At 37.4% G+C, this 26,134-nt stretch overlaps 1 protein-coding gene across 1 annotated transcript; it reads right to left on the reverse strand.

Annotated features, from left to right (window-relative positions):
* Positions 1–1,008: 1,008 nt before the first annotated feature.
* Positions 1,009–24,671, reverse strand: LOC135226488 (brefeldin A-inhibited guanine nucleotide-exchange protein 3-like; the record flags this gene model as incomplete). The annotated part of the gene is given in 5 exon segments (XM_064266103.1): positions 1,009–3,880; positions 9,500–9,705; positions 9,907–10,910; positions 12,886–13,145; positions 24,525–24,671. Coding segments are annotated over 5 exon segments (1,836 nt in total), but the record flags the coding sequence as incomplete, so codon positions are not given.
* Between the last annotated feature and the right edge of the window lie 1,463 nt (positions 24,672–26,134).

Below are 26,134 nucleotides of genomic sequence, written 5' to 3' on the forward strand. Positions count from 1 at the left end.
CTACTTTACTTACTGTTGGCCTCATGTACTCTGACACAGAAATACTATATCAGTTTCATCTTGTTAAAGGGGATGAGGAGAAACTATGATCTGTCAAGAACAATATACAGGCAGTCCCCGGGTTACGACGGTCTCGGCTTACGATGTTCCGAGGTTACAACGCTTTTCTATTATATTCATTAAAAATTATTTCCAGGGTTACGACGCATGTTCCAGGGTTACGACGCATGCTCCAGAGTTACGACGCCTACAAACGCTGATCTGGCAGATGAAATATGACACCAAAAATACAAAATAATCAATATTTAAAGTGTTTTTGTGAAAAATGCAATAAGAATGCAGTTTACATAGTTTTGAATGCACCTAAAGCATTAAAAGTAAGGTTTTCTTAGGATTTTTTTATTATGTTTCAGCTTACGACGATTTTCAGCTTACGACGATTTTCGGCTTACGACGCGTCTCAAGAACGGAACCCCCGTCATAACCCGGGGAGTGCCTGTAGGTCCCCTGACATCCTTTTAGGGAATCTGGATCAAAATATAGATCAAGGTCTGCTACCTCAGACCCCACATAAGTTATATGTAGTCAAGTAGTCTCTGGATTTAGTATCCACTTTTTCCTGTCTAAGCACTTCCTCTGACTTCCCTAGATGACCTTTACTATATTAAAAAATGTGTTTTTGCTTCCTAGTAAACACACACGATTTTGACTACAAGAATTTAACCTACTATGGGCAAAAGAAATTAATATTGAAATAGGAAAGCTTTGAGCATACATACAATCAATAATTATACAGTTATTCAAGACATGAAAAATAATTCAAATACAATCTTGACATGATTTGTTTTTTTATATGGTGCTGAACAAACCTATATTTATGAAAAAGCAATAAATAATGTAGCTTGAGAAACTAATCACCTACTTACCTCACAGTAAAAAATATAAGTATATTTAGAACAGCTAAAAAAACACACACCAGATATGTTAATCAGAAACTTAAACCATACAATTATTAATTAAAATTTTAATGGTCAATACTTTCAACATGAAGAAAGTTAGAAAAGCATTTACATACACTCGGGGGAAATAGATAATCTGCCAAAATAATGATACATATAGCAATGAATAATTGACAGCTTTCCTAATTTTAGTACTTTTCTTTTATATTTTTGTAAAATATCCTTGTTAGCAAGCAAACCTCAATACCTCAATACAATGCTTGCAATTTTCTTCTGTCTTTTATTTTGTACAGTATTTTGCTAAAATTTGCAGATCACAACACTGATAATTGTCTAGAGAAACATGATTTATTGTATACAGTATTTCACAAAACGCTTTAAGTTGAAAATCAAAGTAGTAACACATAATTATCTTGAGAAAAATAAATCTCTTCATCCACAAAACTCAGCCTGTATCCTTTTGACTTAAATCTAACACAGTAAACAGTACATCATATATGTTCACATTGCCTCTTGACCTGTAGGGGAAGAACCAGCTGTATGGAAAATATAGAAAAATCTGCTGACAACAGCTAAGGAGTTTTTTCTAGGTGGTTCCAGGATATTTTTTGCATATGAATTTGACAGCTTATATAATATGCACTGAATATTAATTATGCGACAACAGTTATTTATCACCAGATATAATTAAATTTTAACTAGGTGGCTTGATCAATCTACCAAGTATAACGAAAGCCAAGGACAATGGGCAGTTCTGTAAGCCTTGAATTTTTTTACTAAATAACCATATAAATAAAATACAGGTAGACCTTCACTGATCTGGCATTCCTGGGACCTGCAGGGCACCGGATTTGTGATTTTCCCAGATTACAGACTAATTAGGTTAGAGTACACTAACTCAACAGATAACCACTTCATCCTACCTTTAAAATACCCTGTAAATCATAAAGAAATGTTAAATTAAAATAAAGTTAAATTTTAATGAAGCACAGGCAAAATAAATGGTACAGGTAATAATATTATTGACTTACACAAGCAAGTTTATCGCTGCCTCTTCCATAGTAAAGAGCTGGAATTTAGAACTAAGCACATTTAGCTACATGTTAGGTGAAAGGCTGCCAGGATTCTCATTTCCATCATCTTTGAATTTAAAAAATTTTTCTATGCAATTTTCATTTATATTTTTACTGTATTTTCTCATTCTTAGTTTTACAGCTCAAAAGATAAATGCAATCATGTGCATAGGTATATGTGCAAATGAACAAACTAAGTAGTTGACATTAGAGTACTTGCTACATCAGAGAACGTATTATAGCTTGTTTTTGGTTGGTGTATTTATGCTTATGATGTTTTTATTTATATTTTGCACTGTTCTCATTTAAATTTTTACTCTATTTTCTCATTTTTCATTTTCACCCCCTCAAAAGACAAATGTAATCGTGTGCCTAGTGTGCGTACAAATGCATCAACTCATTTGTTGGCACTGGAGAACTTGCTACTGCTTGTTTATGGTTGATGTAACACTTATGATGTTTTTATTTGTATTTTATGCTGTTCTCATTTATATTTTTAGTGTAGTTTCCCATTTTTACAATTTTTACAGTCCAAAAGATAAATGCAATCATATGCATAGGTATGTACAAATGCACAAACCGATTCACTGGCATCAGAACTTGCTACAGCTTGTTTTGATTCATATTGTTTTGTTTATGATTTTTTAAATTCATATTCATATTTTATGCTAGTATTCTCATATATATTTTCACTTATATCATTTAATTTTTTATTTCTAAAACCCAAATGGTAAAAGCATTCATGTGCGTAAGGTATGTACGAACGCACAAACTCATTCCCTGGCGACAGAAAACTTGCTACAGCTTGTTTTGGTTCATACTGATATGTTTGATTTTTAAATTTATATTTTACACTATGCTTATATATATTTTGCTTCATTTTCTAACTTAATATTTTTACAACCCAAAAGATAAATGCAATTTTGTAAGTAGGGTACATACGCTCAAACTCATTTGCTGGCATTGAAGAGCTTCTAACAGCTTTTGTTTTGTGTTATGCGTATAATTTTCTTATTTACATTTTATGCTATTCTCACTGATATTTTTAGTGCATTTGCTAATTTTTTTACAACCCAAAAGATAAATGCAATCGTGTGTATAGGGAAGGAACGTATGTACCGCGCCAACAAACAATAACGGCAGGTTGGTGCAGTGGCCTAGAAAAATTTATATTGAACTAGCTGAAATTACTCCCAGATTAAGTGGTGGAACCAGATTAACGATTTTCAGATAAGTGATGGTCGACCTGTATACAATTAATAACTATCCAACACTGTTAGAACCAGTTGCAGCATTTGTGGCTGGATTTTGGTAAAACAGAGGTCATTCTCCTACAGCATTAGAGGCATTGACAATACATATTGTGGTAAATATTTTGAACATCTTGAATTAAATGTCTTTCTGTTTTAGATTCTACTGACTAGAGGAAAGAATTAATATTACAGTAGTATATTACAAGGAACATGAGGAAAATACAAGAATTAGATCAAATATTAGCTATGGGTCTTCAAAATAACTTTTAAATATACCAAAATTACTATGTTTTTCATTTAAGTTATAAATATTATATTATCAAGTTGAGTTCAAAATAAATTATCATATATATCTATATGTATATCTATAAAATTTTCATTCTGCAGGACTAAAACCATATAGTGTAGCCACCCGTGTTAGAAGTTCAGCAACAACTTGCCGCAAGTGGGGATCATGGGCATGTGCAGTCAAAGAACGCATAGTAGGGAACAAGAGTGGCAGTAATGGTTTTAGTTCAGAGTCACTTAACTGGCTTATGAGATCAAATACAGTAACTACCATCTCTGTCCATACTTTTAAGTGCGCTTCACTATCCTGTTTGGAAAAGAAAAAGATACGTAAATACAATTTTCACGATATAAAATATTTGATGAGTTGCAGATTACAATTTTCCAACTAACAATTGCCAATTAATTTTTTCTCTTCGTGTGGGAAATATGCACTAGTGTGAATATTTCTATGAATACGTACTATCAAACATGATGATATCAGAACACTAAATGCAATGCAGTAAGACATTTCATGTTTGTTTTGTAATTACAAATGATGTTACTATTGTATTATCTGTAGATTATTTAATGCAACACTTAAAGTTTATAGAAACAACATATCACTTTGGATACTTTTACCAGCGGTAAGTTTATTATTGGAAAAAAGACATTCTCTGAGGGTAGAAGATTTAAAAATACTAGTTTCTACTGCATTCATTGTACAGCCTTTATGTATCACATAACCACTTCCTCATCAGCATGTATATAGCTGGTATATCAATCCTAAGGTTATGTAAAGATATTTTGCTGCTGTAGTTTTATTTCATATGACATTTCAACAAAAACTCTGATGACGATCTACTAAGAGTTAAACAGAATGAATGAATCAAGATACACATTACACAGGTACTATATATAACAAGCAGGTGGTGTAAATTTGGCAGGTTGACTGAATTTTGACTGGTCAAAAGTTGATGCTGTAATGTCTGGTCCCTTAAGTGTTGTGGTCTTTTTAGCTGGAGGAGGGTGTTGGTTTGGGTACCCCTTACTGGTGTGGATGGTATGACAAACTGCCTGGGTAGGATGATGACATCTGGTGCTCTCTCCCTTTTTCTCTCTCGTCAGGTGCGAAGTGATAATGCTGGGGTTTATTTCCAATACTGTACAGTACATATATGAAGTGCCTTGAGATGACACATGAATTGGCAGTCTGGTGCTTGGCAGTAATTTTTGTGATCTTTATTAGCCCTTCTTTTTGGGGTATTTTTATTATGATTTTGTTCTCAATATTTTTAATACACTTAAGCTTTTAATGTTTTATTCAATATACTGGTCTTGCTTCACTATTCTGCCATCACCAGACCATAGTTATGACTGTTCTCTTGGTTTGGAAGGGTGATTACAGCCTTGCTATTAGTGATATCTTGACAGTATGCAAGATCTGGGTTTAGAGCATCAACTTCCTTCTGGTGCCTAGTTCCGAAATGGATGAACTACATTAGCTGCTTTTAAAAGTCACTTAGCAAACATATAGTGTTGGGGTCTTCCTATGTTCTCCATGCAGGTTTTAAAGCAAAAAATCTTGTCTACTGTACATTAAACCTCTGGTGATAAGTACGGGTCCATAATATTCCATAAAAAAAAAGTTGCATGTACATACATCTTATGTCAATGGAATGGAATAGAATTAAATCTAAGCTTACTAGCAAGCACTAGACCAGTGGGTCATTCAGTGCTGTGAGGAGAACGTGAAGTTGCAAGGTCCCGCTCGGTCGCCGGGACACTCAGGGCATCCTCACTTCAAAACAAAGAGTACTCTTTAAAAAACACAGATAGCTCTAGTGCTCCTGATTCAAAAGATCTTTTATGCAATTTTCAGAACTACTTTATGACATTGTTAGAACTGTAATTACTAACACATGACAGACATTGCAAACTTTCTACCATATGTATTCCAGGATATGGAATAAGCAGGAATATGCAAAAAAAGCCTCCAGCCCCTAGGCAGCCCCCCTCCACATGGTACCAAAACCTGACGGCACATGGCTACCCTGCAGTGACTACCGGAGACTCAACATCAAGACTGCCGAACACCGCCAACTTAACAAACCATATGGAACATGCCAAAATATTTACGAAGACAGGCCAGCTGAAGGGATTCTTCCAAGTCCTGGATGCAAAGGTGAACACAGAAGAAACGGCCATTATCACTCCCTTCACCATGTACAGCTTTAACTACAGCTGCTTCAGCCTTTGGAACTCAGGTACGACCTTTCAATGTCTGATGGATGAAATCCTGGGCAACCTACCCTTCTGTGACGATGACATACAGGCAGTCCCTGGTTATCGATGGACTCGGTTAATGGTGATTCAGTTTAGCGCCATAAAATTGGCGATTTATGGCTGCGTAACGAGCCAATTTTCAGTTATTAGCATCATAAAATTGGCAATTTATGGCACCACAATGGGCCAAGTTTGAGTTATCAGTGCCACAAGGTGCCGATAACAGTTATGGAGCCATAACATACCTAACAGAGGCACCATTAACTGGTTATCAGCGGCTTAAGCTCCATAAATTGCCACGTTTCGGTTAATGGCAGTTTTTGCTTATCAGTATACCGCCGAGAACAGAACCCCCGATGATAACTGAGGACAGCCTATACCTACTCATATTCAGCCCCAACATCAAACAACACATGAGAGAGAGAGACCTCAGGTGAGTCCTGCAAATACTCAAAGAAAGCAGACTTATACCGTATTCCGAAAGGACAAATGTGAATGGGCAAAAACCAGCAGTGGAATTCCTGGACCACCAAATAAACCACAAAAGGTGTCAAGCCCCTCCTGAGAAAGGTCCAAGCAATCACCAACTTCCTGAAGCTGATAATCAAAGCAGTCCAAGAATTCATGGGAATGGCTAACTATTACCACTGTTTCACATGCAACCTTGCAGGCTGAAATAAAGATTCCAATACATATATGTGATTGCTTGAAAGGAAAACCTAGAAAATTATGTTGGCATGAAAAACAAAATAAAGCCTTCATGCTAGCCAAAAAAGCAATCACCACTGATGCCACATTAATCTTTCCCTTACCCCATAGGTCCCTCACCCTAACGATGGACACGAGTAGCATAATGGCAGGCATGGGGCTCAAGACACCGAGAAAGGCTGTCCCCCCTTGGCATTCTTCAGTATGAAGTTATTGCCAGTAGAACAAAAGTATGTACTCTACATTCAACTGAGTTACTGACAGTCCACAGTGTCATCTGCCACATGCTAGAAAGACAACAATTCATGGTGCTGATGGACCATCAACTGTTGGGACACGCCTTCACCGAAAGTGGAGATAGTCAGCAAGACAGCAGCGTCACCTATTATCGATAGCCAAACACTACTGTACTATCGGATACTTCAAGGGCTCTTCCAACAATGTGGCAGACAAAACTCCATCAGTACCATCCAGATCGGGTCATTGGGATATCATATTCCAAAATAACATTGGCTCAGAAGGATAACGTGGACCTACAGTGACTTCAGTGGGAGAACCCAGCCCTTAAGTGGCATGCCCTACCTATCAATGACGAAGAGATGACCATTGTTTGCAAGATGAGTACCGGATGCCTTCGCTCATACCTACTGTTAGGGTTGAGCAAAAAAATCCTTCAACCTTGCCCACAGCCTGTCCCACCCGTTCGGTGCATCAGCCACCTAAACCCTTTTGGAGCAGTAAATCTGGTGGGAAATGAAGGTGGATATCAAAAAGTTGACAAGATGCCTCCCAAGCCAAACATCAAAAGTAATGAGGCACACAGATGAACAGAAGCAATACAGTAAGGCAGCAGGCAGCAGAGTATTGTGTGAGAGCACCAACAAACTGGATTAGCAGGCATGGAATAGTACAGGAATACATAATGAGCGACAGGGGAGCCAACTTCACCTTCGCCTTATAGAGCTCCCTTGCTGCCAGATGTCAAGGTGGGAGTTAGAGAAAGGAATTATACTGTGGGTCTTACTAGGACTAAGAACAGCCCTACATGCAGCAATCAGTGCATCGCTGGAAAAAGCACTCTACAAACAAAAGTTGGTTGGCAATACTGTCGGAAGTTTTCAAAATCCGACAGAACCCACGACTCTTCCAGATATCTGTAGAGGATTGGAAAGCATTATGCTTGCAAAGACAACATATGATGTAGCAAGGAAAGAATACATCCCCAAAGACCTCAAAAGAGCAAAGTATATAGTGTGGTCCCTACTTGGGACCACATTGCATAATGCCACGGAGAGAGAAAACATACCAACTGATGTTGGACAGGAGGATCACCTGGGTCTCCACAGATACATTAAAACCATCCTATGTTGCAGACTTTGACCCACTCCCCTAGGACTGCTTTCGGAAGGGGAGTACTGTGATCCACTCCCCTAGGTCCACTTTCAGAGATGGAGTACTGTGAGGTCTCACTTGGTCACCGGGACACTCAGAGCATCCTCGCTTCAAAACAAAAATCTATGCGACACACTGATCCAGTGTTCCTGACTCAAATGATCTTTTACACATTTGACACTGTTAGAACTGTAATTACTAATGCATGTCAGACATTACAAGCTTTCCAACCATATATATTGAACTCTAATTTGTATATAGAATTGACCATTTTTCAGGTGTGAGAAAACACATCTGGTTGTATATAGATATCTCTGTTTCTCATTAATGCCAAATGCTACTTTTTCACTTACAAGAGTTTTTGACCTGTCAGGGATTTTGTGTCAATAAATCAGAATACGCCTTTACTCTGCCTCTTACTATTGCCTTGTCTTAAAGTAGTTCTTAAAAGACTGAATAAAATAATAAACCGTCAAAAGTGCATATATTAAATAAATTCAAAACCTTACAAAATTAAATTGTAGGGTTGTACAGTGATATAAAACCAAAGGGATTTAAATTCTATAATAAAAACCTACAAGCAAATATCCTACTAGATTATAGAAGTTGACATTAAGACTTAGCAGGTCTCAAATACTTTTGCCAGCAGCTCCATGTCTTTTGCATGCTGCAGTGTGTTAACAGTCAATTAACAAATGTTAAACAGAGTAGAGAGTTGCAATGCACAAAGACTGGTTCAGTTCCACCTCTAAAAGGGGCCCATTGGTCAAGCGAGTATGGTTAATTCTTAGTTTCAATTCTTTGTTGGGATAAGATAACATCTGGTCTATGATTAGGGTGATAGCTTTCACTAATTTGCAGATTTTTTCTATTGACCATATCACTAAAATTATTATTAATTTGCATTTTCTTTGTAACCCAACACTATTTATTCACTAATTATTGTATATTTTCATATTATGTATGTGACTAAAAACTATTATATATGTGACTAAATACTGATTTTAATGATAAAAATTATTTACAGTAAATTTATATAATGTAGTTATGTATCTATTAAGCTCATTCCAGGTTGGGTCCCATACTGAGCACAATATTCTCTCTCTCTCTCTCTCTCTCTCTCTCTCTCTCATCTCTCTCCCTCTCCTCTCTCTCTCGTCTCTCTCTTCTCTCTTCTTCTCTCTCGTCTCTCCTCTCTCTCTCTCTTTTATTTTCCAGACTGGAAAATAAAATGAAAATAATTAACAAATATTTTAAACATTGTACAACATGCTTTACCATAAAAAACTTTACAGTAGTATAATTTCAAGTACATCTTACATTACCCTTACAGAGAGAGAGAATCATACACCTATTATGTATCTGTATTAGGTTGTTTTGATACAGAAAGCTAAACCCATCGCAAACTTGTTATATCAAGTAGAGCATTTGTACTCGGGGAACACCTGTAACATTCATATCTACATGAATTAGTAATAAATCAAATTTCACAAACAGCAAGAGCAAATTTAGCTTGAACATTTGAAAAAAAAGAAGGTTGGGTGTATCAATGGTCACTAACCTTCATGAGACTATTTGTCCTTTGCTCTTCAATTTCAGGAGGTACAGGCTCAATGGGTCTAGTAGCTTTCTTTTCCAAGAATGGATTTGTTCTTTTCTCACGATGCATTGATGGCAAGGAATGCTGGTTTTTCCTACGTCTATAATCAGTCATTAAACTAGCTATTTCTCGTTCAGTGACGACTCTATAAACACTCTGTTGACCTCCTGAAAATAAAATCCAAATTTTCATCATATTCACTTGCAGAGAAGCCTCAAAATTATCATTCATTAATATAAGTGCAAGAGGATAGATTTTAAAACCTATGTGTATTTTATGGAATAATATGGATTATGAGACCACCCGTTAAACAACATTCTTCTTATAAGACATTCTAGTCATAAAAACAGAATAACAACAATACTTACCAGTCAAACTGGCAACACCAGAATCTCCTTCTGCATATTCTAATATTTCTGAGTCTTCCGAATCAGAACTGTATTCTTGTGCCAGATCTGCTAATGTGAATGGCCTAGATTCATAGGGTTCTTCTTCTTTAGTTGACCAGCTTGTGTGAGATTCCTTGTGTCTTTCAGGCTCTATGTTAAATGGTCCCTCAGTGTTCTTTGTAATTTTAGCAGGATCTACAATATCATGACTGGCACCAATAGTCATAGTGCCTGACAAAGAGTCCTTGTCTTCAGTTTCAGAGTCTTTTCTTTTTCCTTTCAGATAATGTTCATTGAATTCTTCTAAGCTCTTTGTCCACTGTTCAAGACTTTTGCGATGTCCTGTTGGAAATTCGTCAGGTTGTACTGTAAGGAAAAATATAGGCTGATCGTTGATCTTATCAACAGCTGAGTAGTGACCATCTCGGTCAATAACAAGATCTAAGTAAACATTGCATAATTCTGTAAATGAGTCTTTCAGCAAATGAATATACTGCATAGTGTCATCTTTCAGTAACTTCTTTGGTCGTTCAGGTTTTTCCTGCAATGGTGTGATTTCACCATCTAACGGCTTTTCCAGTGAAGGACCATCTGGTTGCTCTTCTTTGAGTGTATTTTTAGCTCTCATTTCCTTTTCAAGGACATTCTTGACTTCATCTAAACCTAATCCATGCTTTACTTGAGATAAAGTCAGGTCAAACAGTGTTACCATTCTTAAGGTCCAACTTGCACCTGCTTGCTTGTATAAATTAGCTGCCCTTTCTGCCTGAGCTACCTTCTGAATAAAAAATTTCAGTCCTGGACGACGATCAAATTCAACTGCTGCTGTGTAAGATAGTTGCAAGGCATCCAAAATTATCTGAATCTGTTCAGGAGACATGTAACGTAAGAATCCTGGCACCTTCCCTTCACACTCAGCAATGTGTCCCTCATCATTTTCATGATCTGAGAAGTTTACACCTTGCAGAAGCACATTAGCCAAGCTGAAAAAACAAAAATATTTTATTTATACAATAATATAGTACGGTACGGTCCCAATTATGCGAGAATTTGGTCGATCCCCGGCCTCGCAGAATTGGAAATTCGCAGATTTCGAAACACATACCTTATGGGAAAATTCCATTAGGGTCAAGGCAAACGGCAATTTACCCAGTCAAACTTTTTTATACTACCCATTTTCAATACTTTCTATGTACTATACTGTAATTTTTTCTAATATGAAATTGTTCTTATGGATAAATAAAATATTAAAAAGGTTTTAATAACTTGAAAAAGTTTAAAATTATACATTGGATGGTGAAAACTCCCACACGCAAACAATGCCATCATTGGATGCAAGTATACTGTACGATACAGTCATTTCCTTTAAAAAACCTTTTGGATTGAATTTCCTCTAACTATCCTCTACCCAAAAACCTTCAAACTCCTCTATCTCATCCTCCATGAAGAGTTCTTCTACTGAAGGAAGGCTTTGTGAATAATTTGAGGTTTTGAGGACTAGTAGATCATGTGTGTCTTCACTCCCGTTAGGCCTAACAAACTTGGTTACGAGCACCTGTCTCAGTTTCTTTGTCCGGCAAGTTCACTATGTAATTGTTTTCATATAAATTTATTCTATGATAAAAAGGAACGGATGAAAATTCAAAATATGATATGAAATTACAATTTCTTAAAAAGAAATGATAAAAATTCAAAATTCAACACTCTCTCTCTCAAACACATCTGTTTCTCAGTTAATCATTTTTAATAGTCATTTTTATCAAAACCTATTTCAACAATAGAAAAAATAAATGATCAAAGGCCAAAAGTTAGTCAAAACAAATTAACCTAGAAAAAAATTCTTACTTCATGTTCAGCAATGACGGATTTCAAGATGTCGACTGCTGCCAAAATGGAAGTTGCTCCTTTCTTTGTCTTTAACTTAAGGGCAAGCTTTTTAGCTTCGAGAAAATAGGTCTTCCTCTTCGGCTTCTAGCAGATGCATACATGATGCGGATGATGAGAATACACTTCGCAGATCTGAATAATACGTATGGTGATGATGATGATACCAATCATTCATACACACTGCGCTATTTGTAACAAATGAAAAAAAAATGTGTGAGGCGGAGACTTCCGTCTTAGCTTATGGCTGAGCAGATGCCTTCAGAATATACACTTTGCAGATCTGAATAATACCTATGGCGATGATGATGATACCAGTCATTCAGCATACACTTCACAGATCTGAATAATATGTATGACGATGATGATGATACTGATCACTCATACAAATACGTGAGGCAGAACCTTCCATCTTAGCTAATGGCTGAGCAGGAAATCTTTCTCTTGCTTTCCCCATGGAGGAATATGTAATAGTTTTTTTCCTCCAAGCATTCCCCCCACCCTTTCTCTCAGATACCAGCAACTGCCCCGGGCCCCCCTAAAATACTTGAAAAGACAATAGATTTGATATGTTTTGCGGCGCGTGACTCACAGACTTAGAATGGCTTCGCAGATACAGAAAATCTATTTTTGAGAACTAGCGACTGCATAAAAGGAGAATCACACAATTCAAACATGCATAATTTGGGACCGGAGTGTACATACTTATTTTTTTTAACATCCTTTTCTAAATAAGTGAATTTCTTAAACTGTCATAAAAAAGCAATATACAGTATAATACGAATGTGCCACTTTGATTATACTATTGCTGCAGTATGATTTACCAAGTACACATACACAATTTTACTTCCTCAGCAAATAACGTTCTCTTAAAGTCAAGAGTTGTCTGAAAAGCAAAAGTATCAGCAATAGTACTGATGTACATTTACTGTACATGTAAATTACTGCTAACCCATTAACTCAAAGTTGAAAAGTACAAAATATTCTTGAGCAAACTAAATCAGAGACTTTCAAAAATAAAAAAGCAAAGGGGAAACCAAAATTCAATATGTAGAAAATAAACAATATGAATACCTTGGTATGATATGTGGAGACCCTTGGACTAGCAGCGTTCCCAATGTTTGTAAGAGAATTTGATGTGCTAAGAGACCAACTACCAATGTGCGGAAAGGCACTCGTACAGGCTCCCCTTCTTCTGGAAGGTCACAGTATCTTATAATTTTAGCAGGTCCTTGATCTTCTGGATACAGCAAGAAAATGAAAGAACGATCCTCAGCATCTGGATTGTCAACTGTAGAAGATATTCCACTTCTCTGTGTATCCAAGAGGAATACCTGATGAAAAATGACAAAATAATAAAACTACTACTCAATAAATGTCTAGTTTCTAGTGGAATTCTATAAATAGGTTGCTTAAAAGTTACCTTAAATAATTTCTTGTTTTATAAAACTGTTTCTCAAGATGAAATATTAACTTTCAGTAAACTTCAAGTGATTAACAGTATTTAAAATGACAAGATAATTAAAAGTAATTCTTGATAAATGTCTGGTTTTAAGTGTGATTCTATTAGTAACATGTTGCTTAAATTTAATCTTAAATGTCATTAATTAGTTTTATAGTTTTACAAAAATATATTTCCATGCGAAGGATTAATTTCCACTAAAGTTCAAGTGATTACCAATATTTAGTGTGCTAAATTTTTTCCCAATCTACTTAGTAGGAATAGATGTGACCTGCAAAAGTATAATTGTCATTAAGAATAAATTATTAGGGCTTTCCTTCAGTTTTCAACGTGCTCCTATATATGTATTATAATGGATGCCACAGTAATCTACTATGGATGTGCACAATAGAAGACTGTTATATTATAAAATACAGAAAAACTGTTTTCCTTAATTTCTTCACTCTTGTTTCTTTTATTTCAAATTGAGGAGGAACAATGAATGTGAAAAGAGAGATCCTGCAAGCTATATGGCATAAGGAAAGCCAAGACCTTATTTACCACTGAATCTTAACAGTCACTTTAGAATAACTGCTACTTAATGAACTACTAAATCCTTGGTGAAAATATTTTCCAGTGAAAACTATCAACTGTAGCTCAAGCAGAGACAAACAACCTGGCAAGAATTTTCCCTTAGTAATCTATCTCACATTTATTTTCCTTCACCGGCAAATACGAAAAATTATTTACCTTTTGGGAGGATCAGAAGGGAAAACGAGATACTTAGCAGTAGGTAGAATACTTCTTACAGCAAGAGGAGGCTGCCTTTATGAAAAATTTTTACTGGGAGAAATTATTCTCCACAAAGAAAAACAAAAAAATGCTCAAGTAAAGCTAGAATCTCATATCAGAAGATGAAGGTGGAGAAACATAAAAAAATATTTGTAATAGAAAAACTGATGCCCAAGGATCAGTGGAAAAATTGAGGAATAAGGTGGCTTTGCAGGGGCTAAAAAAAACAAGAAAAGCATTGTCTTTCAAACATCAGCAGAAACAATTTCAGACAGGTTAAAATTTGACTGCAAGAGTCTACAAAGTTTAGGAGCCAAGGAACAGGAAGGGAAATGGTAGGGGAGTTTATCAAATTCATGATGGACAGGTCTCTTGCATATCTAATCAGCCTTCTGTTTAACTGACGCATATATCCAAAATTCTTTACACGGACAGATTACCAAATGGTCTTGTTACATTTATCCAAAGTTTGATATACACACTGATATACTCAAATGACAAGGTGTTTTGCTTCATTTGTTACCATTACACTGATGGTAAACTAGGGTATTCATATAAATGAAGGACAAGGATTTTAGACACGTGTGCTTGAGGTGGTACTCAAGTCCTAAACATATTTTCTCAGTTGAGACAGATTTTCATTGAACCAGGGCCTAGATATAAAAAAATAAAACAAATACAGATGACCCATCTTAAAAGTTAATTCAGTACATAATGAGAAAGTATATAATACTCCTTATCAAAATATAAATTCCAGGAATTTTAAATGTTTAATTTCAAATCCGGTGCACTGACCACTATCTCAAACAAGTAAGTCTTCTTTTGCTGTGTTTAATGGTCTCTTGATATATCACCTTTGTGTTTTGTTTGGTGCTCTTATGTGGTTGGTTAACATGGCATCAAGCAGCATAATTATTGAAGCTGGAAAATCTAGCCAATCCAAGATAGCCTGTAAAGTCATTGCAGTAAGTGAAAGACAGATTCTCAATGCATGTACAATGAAAAAGTAAGTCTCAGAAGTGACTTGAAGGTTATTATTCAAAAAGAAAAAGAAATTTGTACTGTCCGGTGCTGTCAAAATTGTATCCTCAGTGAGAGATATGTTTGGTAAAAATTGAGACAACTTTGAATTTGTGATCAGCAGAGATGAAAATAGTGTTTTATTGAAAGGCAACATATTGTGTTGCTAAGAATCCAATCCGAAATTCATTTAGGAAAGGGGAAGGATTTGTTCTGCAGACTCCACGATAGACATGAGCTCAAAAATAAAATAAAAAAAAACTTAGAAAATATGCATTTATTGATGAGGATATTGCTGCAAGATTTATGGAAAGATTAGAAGACTGATTGAGAAGATACTTCTCTCAAGTATTTATGTACTATTGGATAAGATAGGGTTGTCTTTCCACAAAAGGGTGATGAATCCAACATACATATACAAAAGTGCAAGGCAGGTTAAAGGATTCAAGGTATGGAAAGACAGAAATAATATTTTTGTAATAAAATGAGATTTCATATACTAAACTTACCAAGTAATTACAAAGCTAAGAATTTCTAGGTACTGGCTGCTAAAATTTGAAAATTGCGATAACGATTCTTTATGTTTTGGTGTATGTAGGTAGCCCCGCCCACTATTAGGGTAGAAGGGAAACAACACAGCAAAGAGCTCAGTTTATTTATGCCCTATCATCCATGAGAGGGTGTGGTAGTATGAAAAAAATGCATTTGTATGATTATAAATGTCTGATTTGTTTGGGCAATTTTGAAAGTGTAGTTTTGAGATATTATTAATGTTTTTTTATTATTACGTTCATATGCTGTGCTTGTGGGTGAGGGATTGTTTAAGTGATGTTTGGTTTCGTTTCTTCATTGCAGTTTGGCCGATGGGGATGAGTGAGCAAGTTGCGCTCCCCTTCCACGTGGATACCCACCATTGAAAGCTTGCTCTGCTTCGCAGCAAATACGTAATATCTATAGTTTGCTGTTGTGTAGTCATTAGTAATTGGATAAATGGGCATATGACAAAAACTGGCATTTTACTGAACATTTCTATTAGAAATATGGAAAAATCAATTTGAAAATCAGTTATGGGAACCTAGAATCTGATTTACTCTACATTTCTAGTGATTTAAAAGTGAGATATTTTCCATGGAACTCAAAACCATGGAGAGAGGAATCAGAGGGTGAATCAGCTTTACAGTGAAGTTGTTTACAGGATTCAAATTAAAAGTAGATCGATTTAAAGTACAGAAAAAGAGAAAAAAGACATTTGGTTCTCAAATAATCTTTGCTTGACAATCCCAAGTGGACATAATAGAGTTATCTTTCAAATATTGAAAGAGTTTCTGTTCTATGTGGGGGAAACTAGAGGATTAAGACCAATATTAGATTGAAATACTTAGATGGTGGCTGCAATATGAAAGTTAAGGAAATAAGTTTAGATTCTTAGGTGGTCGGGGTGATATTAAAGGGGCCGGCTAATGCCATTTTTTAAGGACAGGACTTTGATATTCATACCACTTAATAAGGTGACTTGGGACATCTCCAAACCGCATATGATTTTCGCCTCTGACCTTCGGTTTTGTGACGCCAGGGCAATTTATCTCAAAAATAACCATTTTTCAAATTGTATCTCCTCCCTTGATATTTAATATTAAGACCTAGGATTACTACCATATATAGACCTGATGTAGACCTCCAATCGAATGAGGAGTTTTTTTCTAAAAGTAATTTTTTTGCTAGATATGAATTTTTAATATGGTAAAAAAATAAACCTTATAAATCAGGAGAAAAAAAATTTATAAAAAAAAGACGAAACAAAAATTGGAAAAAAGGGCTCTATTTGATTGTTCTATAATGTCTTTCTGAGTTATACCTAATTCCAATGTTATAGCTTTAAAACTAAGTGAGAAGATAGATTTTGAAGGTCAATAAGTATAGTTTTGAGATACAGGGGTTCAAAGTTTTCCTTCGTATTTCTATAATGACAATGTTAATAAATAATGATTATTATGAATGCATATTTCTTTTTTGTGTATTAATAAACAAAAACTATTTTATTTATCATAATTTAATCATAAATGATGATCCCTTTGCTCATATATTGGGCACTGCTTGAGGCAAGATGGGGCACTCCTCCCTACGCAACTCTCTCTCTTCCCTTCACTAACTCAGCTTATTACAGCGAATTTTCTTCTTCTGTATGTTAGCAAGATGTTTTCCTTGTATTTTCCTCTTTGGCATGATGAAATTCTTGCCGAAACAAAGATAAACAAACGTAAATGCAAGAGAATGTCAGAGGTGAAACTCGAAGGTGTACTCTCTTTTTACAAAGACAATTTAATAAATCATGATTATTATGAATTTCATATTCCATTTTGGGTATTAAAAAACCACAACTTTGTTATTTATCATAAATGAACATCTCTTTGCTCAAAGATTGTAGCCTTGGGCACAGTGTGACGTGTGCTGTCAGGCAAGACGGGGGCATTACTACGCAACCCTCCCCTCTCTCTTTACTAACTACACGTATATTATGATATTCTGTAATAATACTTGAGCGATTTTTCTTCGTCTGTATGTTAGCGAGATGTTTTCCTCGTCTCTTCCTCATTGGCATGATGAAATTCTTGCCGAAACATACATAAACATACGTAAAAGCAAGCGAATGTCAGAGGTGAAATCGAACGTGTAGACTACTTGAAGTTTGTGCTCGCACTGATGGTTGGACTTGGTAGCTGACCGAAGTGAAGTCTCCCTTCTCGACTCAGGGAATGTCTACAGATGCCATTTCTCCCAATTTCTTTGACAATAATTATCAAAATTTACGATAATAGAAGAAATATATTGCATTTTCTTGTACGGATCAATGTTTTAGGCTTATTGAGTTACGTTAACTAATTACCCTGTAACTACGAAAGTAAGAGGAATTTTGACAAAATATTTCGTATACATATTCTCAATTGCCATATGAAGCTCCATGAATTTTTTCATGACTTTGCATTTTTCGCCCTATACCCCCATATATAAGGGTTCCGGCCGGCCCCCTAAGTATGTAATATTAAGTACTAATCTTAAGTTAGGCTAAGTTAGATAGGGATAAGAGGATAGGTTTGATGAGCTAGGGATAAGATAGAGTAAGTTTCATACTGTAATATTAAGGTAATAAATTAGGTTAAGGAGGGTTGGAGTTTCATTTGGTAACCTTGAAATTTGTCCTAATATCCAGCTTCAATTATGTAAAAGAAGGCCCCTACAAGGGGAGGAGGGTGGGCTCCCATTCTGTAACTATCTGGTAAGTACATATACATATACATAAATCTCATTTTACTATAAAAATATTTTTATGTAAGCAACTTATCAAGTAATTACATAGCTGATTCATACATTGTAAGACGGTGGGATTCATGGATGAGAACTATTCCAAAGCATTAATGATAATGAGAGTAGAGAGCTGCTAGCATTAACATAATGCTTGTTGTTTCTTTAACTGTTAAGAGAGCTATTGCAGAAAGTTGCTGCCTCTGGCACAGCTCATCCTAATTCAAAGAGGTGTGGTTGTATTTACCAAGGTTCACCTGCTACATAGTGGGAGTCTTACAGCGAGGACTTTTCCAAGCGCTAGTAAAGCACAGACAATGTTCCTGCCCTGGGCACAGTACCATAAAATAAAAGCCAGAATACCAATGACCTGCACCAAATGATATAAAAACACCACCATCCTACTAACGACTCTGGAGATATCCAGTACAAAGTACCCCCAGACTCCCCTATGACCTAACACCAGTTTTCAAGGCAAAGGGTACAGTAGGAAGGAATGCTTCATCACCAAGAAGCATGCCAGCCACTGCGGACAGACCCAAGGTACTGCATTCATTAAAAATTGTTTCTACTTCACACAAATAATGTGTCGCAAAGACCGACTTACATTTCCAGTATGTGGATTGGACTACCTGGGAACATGCCACACGAATGAGATCTCTAAAAAAGAACGAGAGAGCATCCATAGAGAGAGGAAGAGAGGGGTCCTTAACAGAACACCACAAGTTATTAAAAGCCCCTCTAATATCTTCAGTCTTGCAAAGGTAAAATTTCACAGCTCTCACTGACATAGAGACCCTTTTTTTATCTTCCGCTCCTACCATATTAGTCAAGTTCTTAATAGGGGAAAAAATGAGGCTAAGGCTTGGCAGAATTCTTGTTCTTCACAAGAAATCCCAAAGTATAGGAAACTAAGCTGTCTCTGTTTGAGAACCCAACCCTTTTATTGAGGGCTTGAATCTCACTTACCCTTCTGGCCGAAGTCAAGGCTACTAGGAAAAGGGTCTTCCTGATTAAAGACCTGAGGGAAGCAAAAGCCAGGGATTCAAAAGGAGGGCCAGACAGCCATTTTCAGACCACATCCAAATTCCAAGATACCTACTGTGTGTTCTTACTCTTGCAGGTATCAAAAGACTTAATTAAGTCTGATAAGTCTCGATTTGTCGACAAGTCTAAGCCTCTGTGTCTGAATGCAGAGCCTAACATTGCTATGTATCCTTTAATCATGGACATAAACAAACCTCTCAAAGTCCTTGGATACAGAAGAAAATCAGAGATCTCTGTCACAGACATTGGAGAAGAAGAGACTTTATTTCTTCTGCACCAGGAGTGAAAAATGGACCACTTGTTTTGATAGAAGTTACAGGATGACTGATGCCTACATTTCGAGATTGCCTCTGCAGTCGCTCTAGAAAAGCCTTTAGCTCTGAGGAGTTGGACGACAATTTGTCAAGAGCCAGTGTAGATAATACTTGGTGGAACCTCATTATGTGTGGTTGTCTGACCAGTTTTTGTCTCTGGGGGAGTAACCTGGGAAAATCTGCTAACAGACTTATTGGGTCTGGATACCATTCTCTGAGTGGCCAGAATGAGGTGATGAGAATCATCAAAACATTCTTGTGTGTCTGGAACTTCTTTAAGACTTCCCTTATCATTCCTAGGGGAGGAAAGGCACAGAGTTGTTCCTTGTATGATAAGTCTAGGACCATGGTGTCCACTGCCCATACCGCTGGATCCGTAACCAGAGAACAGTAAAGTGGAAGATGATTTCTGGCGGTCGCAAACAAGTTTATCATTGGTCTTCCCCACAACATCCAAAGCTCTATGTAGACCACTGGATCCAGAGTCCATTCCATAGGAATGACTTGGTTTTGACGACTGAGTTGGTCTGCTAATACTTTCATCTTGCCTTACACAAATCTTGTCACCATCCTTGTACGATTTGTGCTGGTCCAAAGAAGAGGGTCTCTTGCCACCTTGCAGAGAGAGAAGGAGTGGGTTCCCCCTTATTTGGAAATGTACAAGAGGGCTGTTGTGTTGTCCGAATGTAATGCAACTACCCTACCTCGGACTTCTGATGCAAAAACTTGTAATACCAGGCTTCTAGGCATCAACTCTTTTAGGCTGATGTGCCAAGATTTCTGCTCCATGTTACACTCCTTGGATACCTCCCTGTTCTCTAGCAGCACTCCTCAGCCTATGTCGAATGCATCTGCATAAAAACCTAGCTCTGGGTTCAGTGGAGATAGGGACTTGCCTTCCAGTAGCCTTTCTTCGGACCTCCACCACTTTTTCTTGTTACACTTGGCCTGAAGATACAACTGTAGGATCCTCATGTGAAGCCTCCCCAGTGAAACGAACTGTTTGATGGAGGACAAAGTTCCAAGGAGGCTCATCCAATCCTTTGTAGAACACTTTGGGGGAGCAAGGAATTTGTCCACTTTGTGAAGGTATGGCTCTACTCGCTTGGGGGAGGGAAAAGTCTGAAAACAAAGCGTCCAGAGTCATTCTCACCTACACTATCAGTTGTGTTGGGACTATTAGGGATTTTTGTAATTTATCAGAGGACCTAGCTCTCGAGCCAACGTCAAGGTCTTCTGCAGGTTTCCCATGCAGCTTAACTCCAATGGAGGGCAAAGGATCCAATCGTCTTGATAAAGAGCGATGTTGACCCCCATGAGATGGAGCCAACTCGCTAGAGGAGCAAGCACACGAGTGAATACTTGTGGCACTGTTGTCAGTTCAAAGCAAAGGGATGAAATTGAAAGACTTGACCTTTGCAGACAAACCTCAGGTACTCCCTCATGGAAGTACGTGTCTTGCATGTCTATGGAGACCATCCAGTCCCCTTCGTGTATGGAAGCAAGAATGGACCGATTTGTCTCCATTCTGAACTTTGACTTCAATAAGAAGACATTCAGTGTGCTAACATCTACCACTGGCCTCCATCTGCCCGACGACTTCAGGACCACAAACAGGCGATTGTAAAAGCCTTTGGATTCTAGGTCCTCCACTCTCTCGATTGCTTCTTTTAGAAGAAGAGCAGACACCTCTTCGGGCAGAGTGGAATACTTCTCTGAGCCTAAGGGCTGATTGGTGGTGAAAGGAATTGTGTATCCTAACTTAAGGACCTCTACCACCAATTGTTCTTCTCGTCTTCAGCTCCATTCTTGCCAGAAATGGAGTCTGGCACATACTGCTATAAGGGGTTGTCTGATCTCATTTCTTAGGGGTGGGGTTGGAAGACAACTTCTTGACCACTTTAGATGTAAAATGCATGTTTCCTCTTGTCTTGGGCTGAGGTCTCTGCTTGCCACCCCGAAAGGGCAATTGTTGCAAAAAAGAAGAGGACTTAGTACTAAATGCTGGTGCCTCCCTGGAGCGCTTTGTTGATTGTAAGAGCAGATCCTGGTTTGAATTCTGCAAGTCAGGGGCACTTCCACTCACCACACCCTGTGGAAAGAGGAAGTCACGAACGAGCGGCCAAAAAAAAAAAGGAAAGCCAATTTCTGGGCCGAAGTTACACCTTTTGAAGTAAAGGAGCACCACAGTTCACGTTTCTTAAGGATGCACATAGTGAACATAAAGAAAGTTCAAGGGAACTGTCTTTTATGCCTCTGTCTAAGCATGAAATGACTGCTAAGAGGTCGGAGGAAATGGTTGCTGATCCTGAAGGACCATCCTGAATCTTCTTGTTTCTTGCCAAAGGTGCCAATTGCCCGATCCATAACACTTCTTACTTTGAAAATCTTGAACATGCTGTGAAGGCATCTCAGCCGAGGAAAACATTACAAATAAGGTCTTATCGAGAAGACTCGATAAGACCTGAGAAGTTGCCTTGGGCAAAGGCAGAAACACCCAAAGAGGGAGATTCCGCCAATGGGCGCTCAGGCACAAAAGGTAGCTCTGGCGCTAGTGGGCGCTCATGCACCACTGGGATGCTAATGCACCAATGGGTGCTTAGGTGTCACTGGGAGCTCAGGTGCCAATGGGCACTCATGCATCAACAAGTGACCCAGAGCCACTATACACTTAGAAACGGAAGCATGGCCAACAGGTATTACATGCATGTGGGCCACAGCAGGAGACAAAATGCGCCATGGTGACACTGGGCGCTCGGAAGCTAATACATTAACTAGAACTGGGTGCTCCAGCACACCTACAGTCTCTTGCACACTAGAGCACCCAGGTGTGAGAGATCTAACAGAAACAGGTTTTGGTACAGCTTGCAGAGCTGAAGGTAACACTGGCGCAAATAAATGGGCGCACCGAACTTGGACACTTACGTCTCACTGCAGGTCATGAAAAGTCTCCTTCTGTATGTTTAACAGGAGAATTTCCTGAAGAAAACGTCTCTGGGCTATTGCAGAAACTGCAAGAAGGCCTCTGGTACAACTTCTTCCAGGAGTAGGGACTATTTCAGGGACCTTTACCTAGGAGAATTGGTGGGGCAGACAGCCAGCTCCTCCAATAATATTTCACTTTTTTCTCTAACGAGAAGAAAACGCACTGAATCCCCTAACTGAGCAATGGAGTTAGCCAAGAGCTCAAACTTCACCTCAAGACTGGCAATGACACTGGGTTTGGAAGCATGGGAGCTGGGAATAGGATTAGGTGGTGTGGAAGAAAGACTGGGTTTAGAAGACAAAACTCAAATAACGGGAACTCCAGATGAAGACTTTGAAGATTCCTGGATAGCTAATGATCTTTCATACCTAGCAGTTGCCTTAAACTTCCTATCCTTCTCCAATTTGGAAAGGTAAGAAGACACCCTCCATTGCCTATCATCCCAGCCTACACACTCATCGCAAGTCAATTGTGGAGAGCAAACTTGACCCCTACATTTAGTACAAATTGTATGTAAATTGTACCTAACAGAAATCAAAGGCTGCAATAATGGATACTTGATACTCCCGAGTCAGACAATTTCAGATGAAAAGAGCAAAAAAGTCTATTAATGTATACTGGTCCAAAGTCTGTTAATAAATGCCTGACTAACTAACAAAAGCTGACTGTCTATGAAAAAGAATTACAATACTTAACTAATGATAGTATTGTAAACAACCGGTACACAATGAAATGCAAATTTCAGTAGTTGCTGCTTACAATCTTCGTTGAAAGCCGGCAGAAATAAATTGAGCTCTTTGCTGTGTTTTTCCTCTTCTACCCTGATAGTGGTCAGGACTCCTACCTACACCAAAAACAAAAAGAATCACTACTGCAACTTTCCAATTTTAGCTGTCAGTACTTGGAAATTCTTAGCTATGTAGTAATTACTTGCTAAGTTACTTACATAAAATCTGTTGGTATGTACTATGTGCTAATAAAGCCTGGTGATATTTATGTTGACAAAACCCCAAGTGGCCTCAAGAACATACTTACACAGTGTGGGTCATGGAATTTTCTTTAAGAAATGGCTTCACCATACTTCATTTTTGAAGTCAGGAAGTACAGGCAGTCCCAGGTTATCAGCACGGATTCTGTTCTCGAGGGTGTGGCAATAAGCGAAAACCGCCATTGACCGAACTCGGCGATTTATGGTGCCATAATGGGGCTTATGGTGACGATAACCAGACTAGGCCCATTATGGCGCCATAAATCACCGATTTTATGGCGCTAAACAAGCACCATAAAACTGGATCGCCGATAACTGGGGACTGCCTGTACTTGGACAAGAAATGCTGCTTTCCTTAGTCCAGTGCATTAAATACAAAGAAGACAATCCCCATATTTTAAACTCATAACACAACCACATTTGTTGCAGTCTCTTGGTCAATGTATAATCTGCAAAATGAAGCACCTGGTGTTTGACAGCATCTCAAGAGCAACTGATGTCAATTCTAATCTGAATATCATAAGGTGTCAAATTATTCACCATGGCAATGGAAGACGTGAAACCAGCAATGGGAGAAGTGAAACCAGCAATTGTAAGTGTGCATACTGCAATCAGTAATCAACTATAATCCTTCTTAGGTATGTATTTGGAAATGACAATCATGAAAGTAATATAACATTAACTTTCAGTATCAAATTCCTTATTTCAAAGAGAACAGCACCTCCTTTCTTATGTAAGTGGGTAAACAATTTTGTAGGCAATGTAAACAAATAATAACTTATAATGAACTGAAAGCTAGTAAATATAAAATAAATTTGAACTAACTTGGTGAGACAGCTGCCTTAATCTGTCACTGTCTTTTCCTGTGCAATCTCTTCTTGCTGCCACTTTAACCTGCCCAACATCCCCATAAAAGTTAGGGGAATCTGGATGAAAGAGGTTCATCAACTGATATAATGGATATAAAGCAACCTGGAATACAAAAAAGTTAGTGTTAAGAAAACCCCTTACTCCATTTCCATTTACACAACAGTACTGCACCATTTGTTAACATACTGATTTTAAAACTATTTTCAAATAATAGAAATGTTATTAAAAATCCTCTTCTTTACATTATAATAAAAATTACATCCTATAATAAAAATTAAGGAAGATATATCAGAATAGTGACTATGGAAATACAGGCAGTCCCTGGTTATCAGCGGGAATTCCGTTCTCATGGCTTGACAAGCGAAAATCACTGATAACCGAAAATCAGCGATTAATGCCGCCGATAACCAGATTTTGGTGCTGATAACCAGTTAATGGCATCTCTGTTAGGTATGTATCCGTGCCAATAACTTGAAATCGGTACATCATGGCGCCAAAATCACCATAAAACCGCATCGTCAATAAGCAGAGACTGCCTTATACTATAATCCTCTACGTACCCTTTTCATGTTTACATAGTCAACTCCTGGTATTTGTGGGGGGGATAGGGACCACAAACACCCGCAAATAGCTAAAATCCACTAATACTTGACATCTCCCTCTAAAAATGCTTATAACTGGCTATTTAAAAAGTTCAATTACCAAAGTCCCCTCTAAAGACATTTTTAAGTGCTTGTTTTAATGGTTAACAAAAATGTGCCTTTAACACTTAAATATCATGTCAAAGTCATCTTACAATATTACCTTTAAAAATACATGGCTCACTGCTATGTGTGAAAACTAATAAAGTTACCCCTAAGAGAGAGAGAGAGAACTAAAAATACATATGCACATTCAAATTATCTAATACACTAGTGACACTACATACACAAAGGTAAATAAAGATTAATTCATAAAACTAGGTTATAAGAATATAGGGTACACATCAGTAAACATTAAATGAAAAAAAACATTAAACTAAAATCAGTCATAAAAACAAAAGAGGAATAACTCTCTCACAAAGCATCGGAGCTACCAGCCAGTCAGCAACTAGCAAAGCTGATATCCTGCTCTGTGATTGGCTCTTTCTAATCCTTCCAACTAATAGCATCTGCTACAAGCCATCAGCATTGAGGTAACATACCCTTTATTTATACACTGCTGTGTAATTTACAGTTTCTAATCCTTCCAGCCAATAACAGAGAGATAGAGGAGCTGAACCAAGTTGCTTACATTGGGCTAAACAATTAAACATGTCAATAATACAGTATACGTATATATCATGTATATCTTTCTGTCAACCACTCTCCCTTTCTATCTACAGTGGACCCCCCGTATTCGCGCTATCCGGATTCGTGGACTCACACATTTGCGAATTTCTTTCGGGAACATTTCCCCGCATTATTCGCGGAAAATTCGCCTATTCGCGGTATTTTTCTATGAGAAATATACACAAATTCCTGGGTTTTTTTTATCAACTTCATCATAAAATGCACTTTTTGTGATAAAACTACTATTACAATATA

Source organism: Macrobrachium nipponense, chromosome 14 (genome assembly GCF_015104395.2).
Source record: "Macrobrachium nipponense isolate FS-2020 chromosome 14, ASM1510439v2, whole genome shotgun sequence".
NCBI classification, from domain to species: Eukaryota; Metazoa; Arthropoda; class Malacostraca; order Decapoda; family Palaemonidae; genus Macrobrachium; species Macrobrachium nipponense.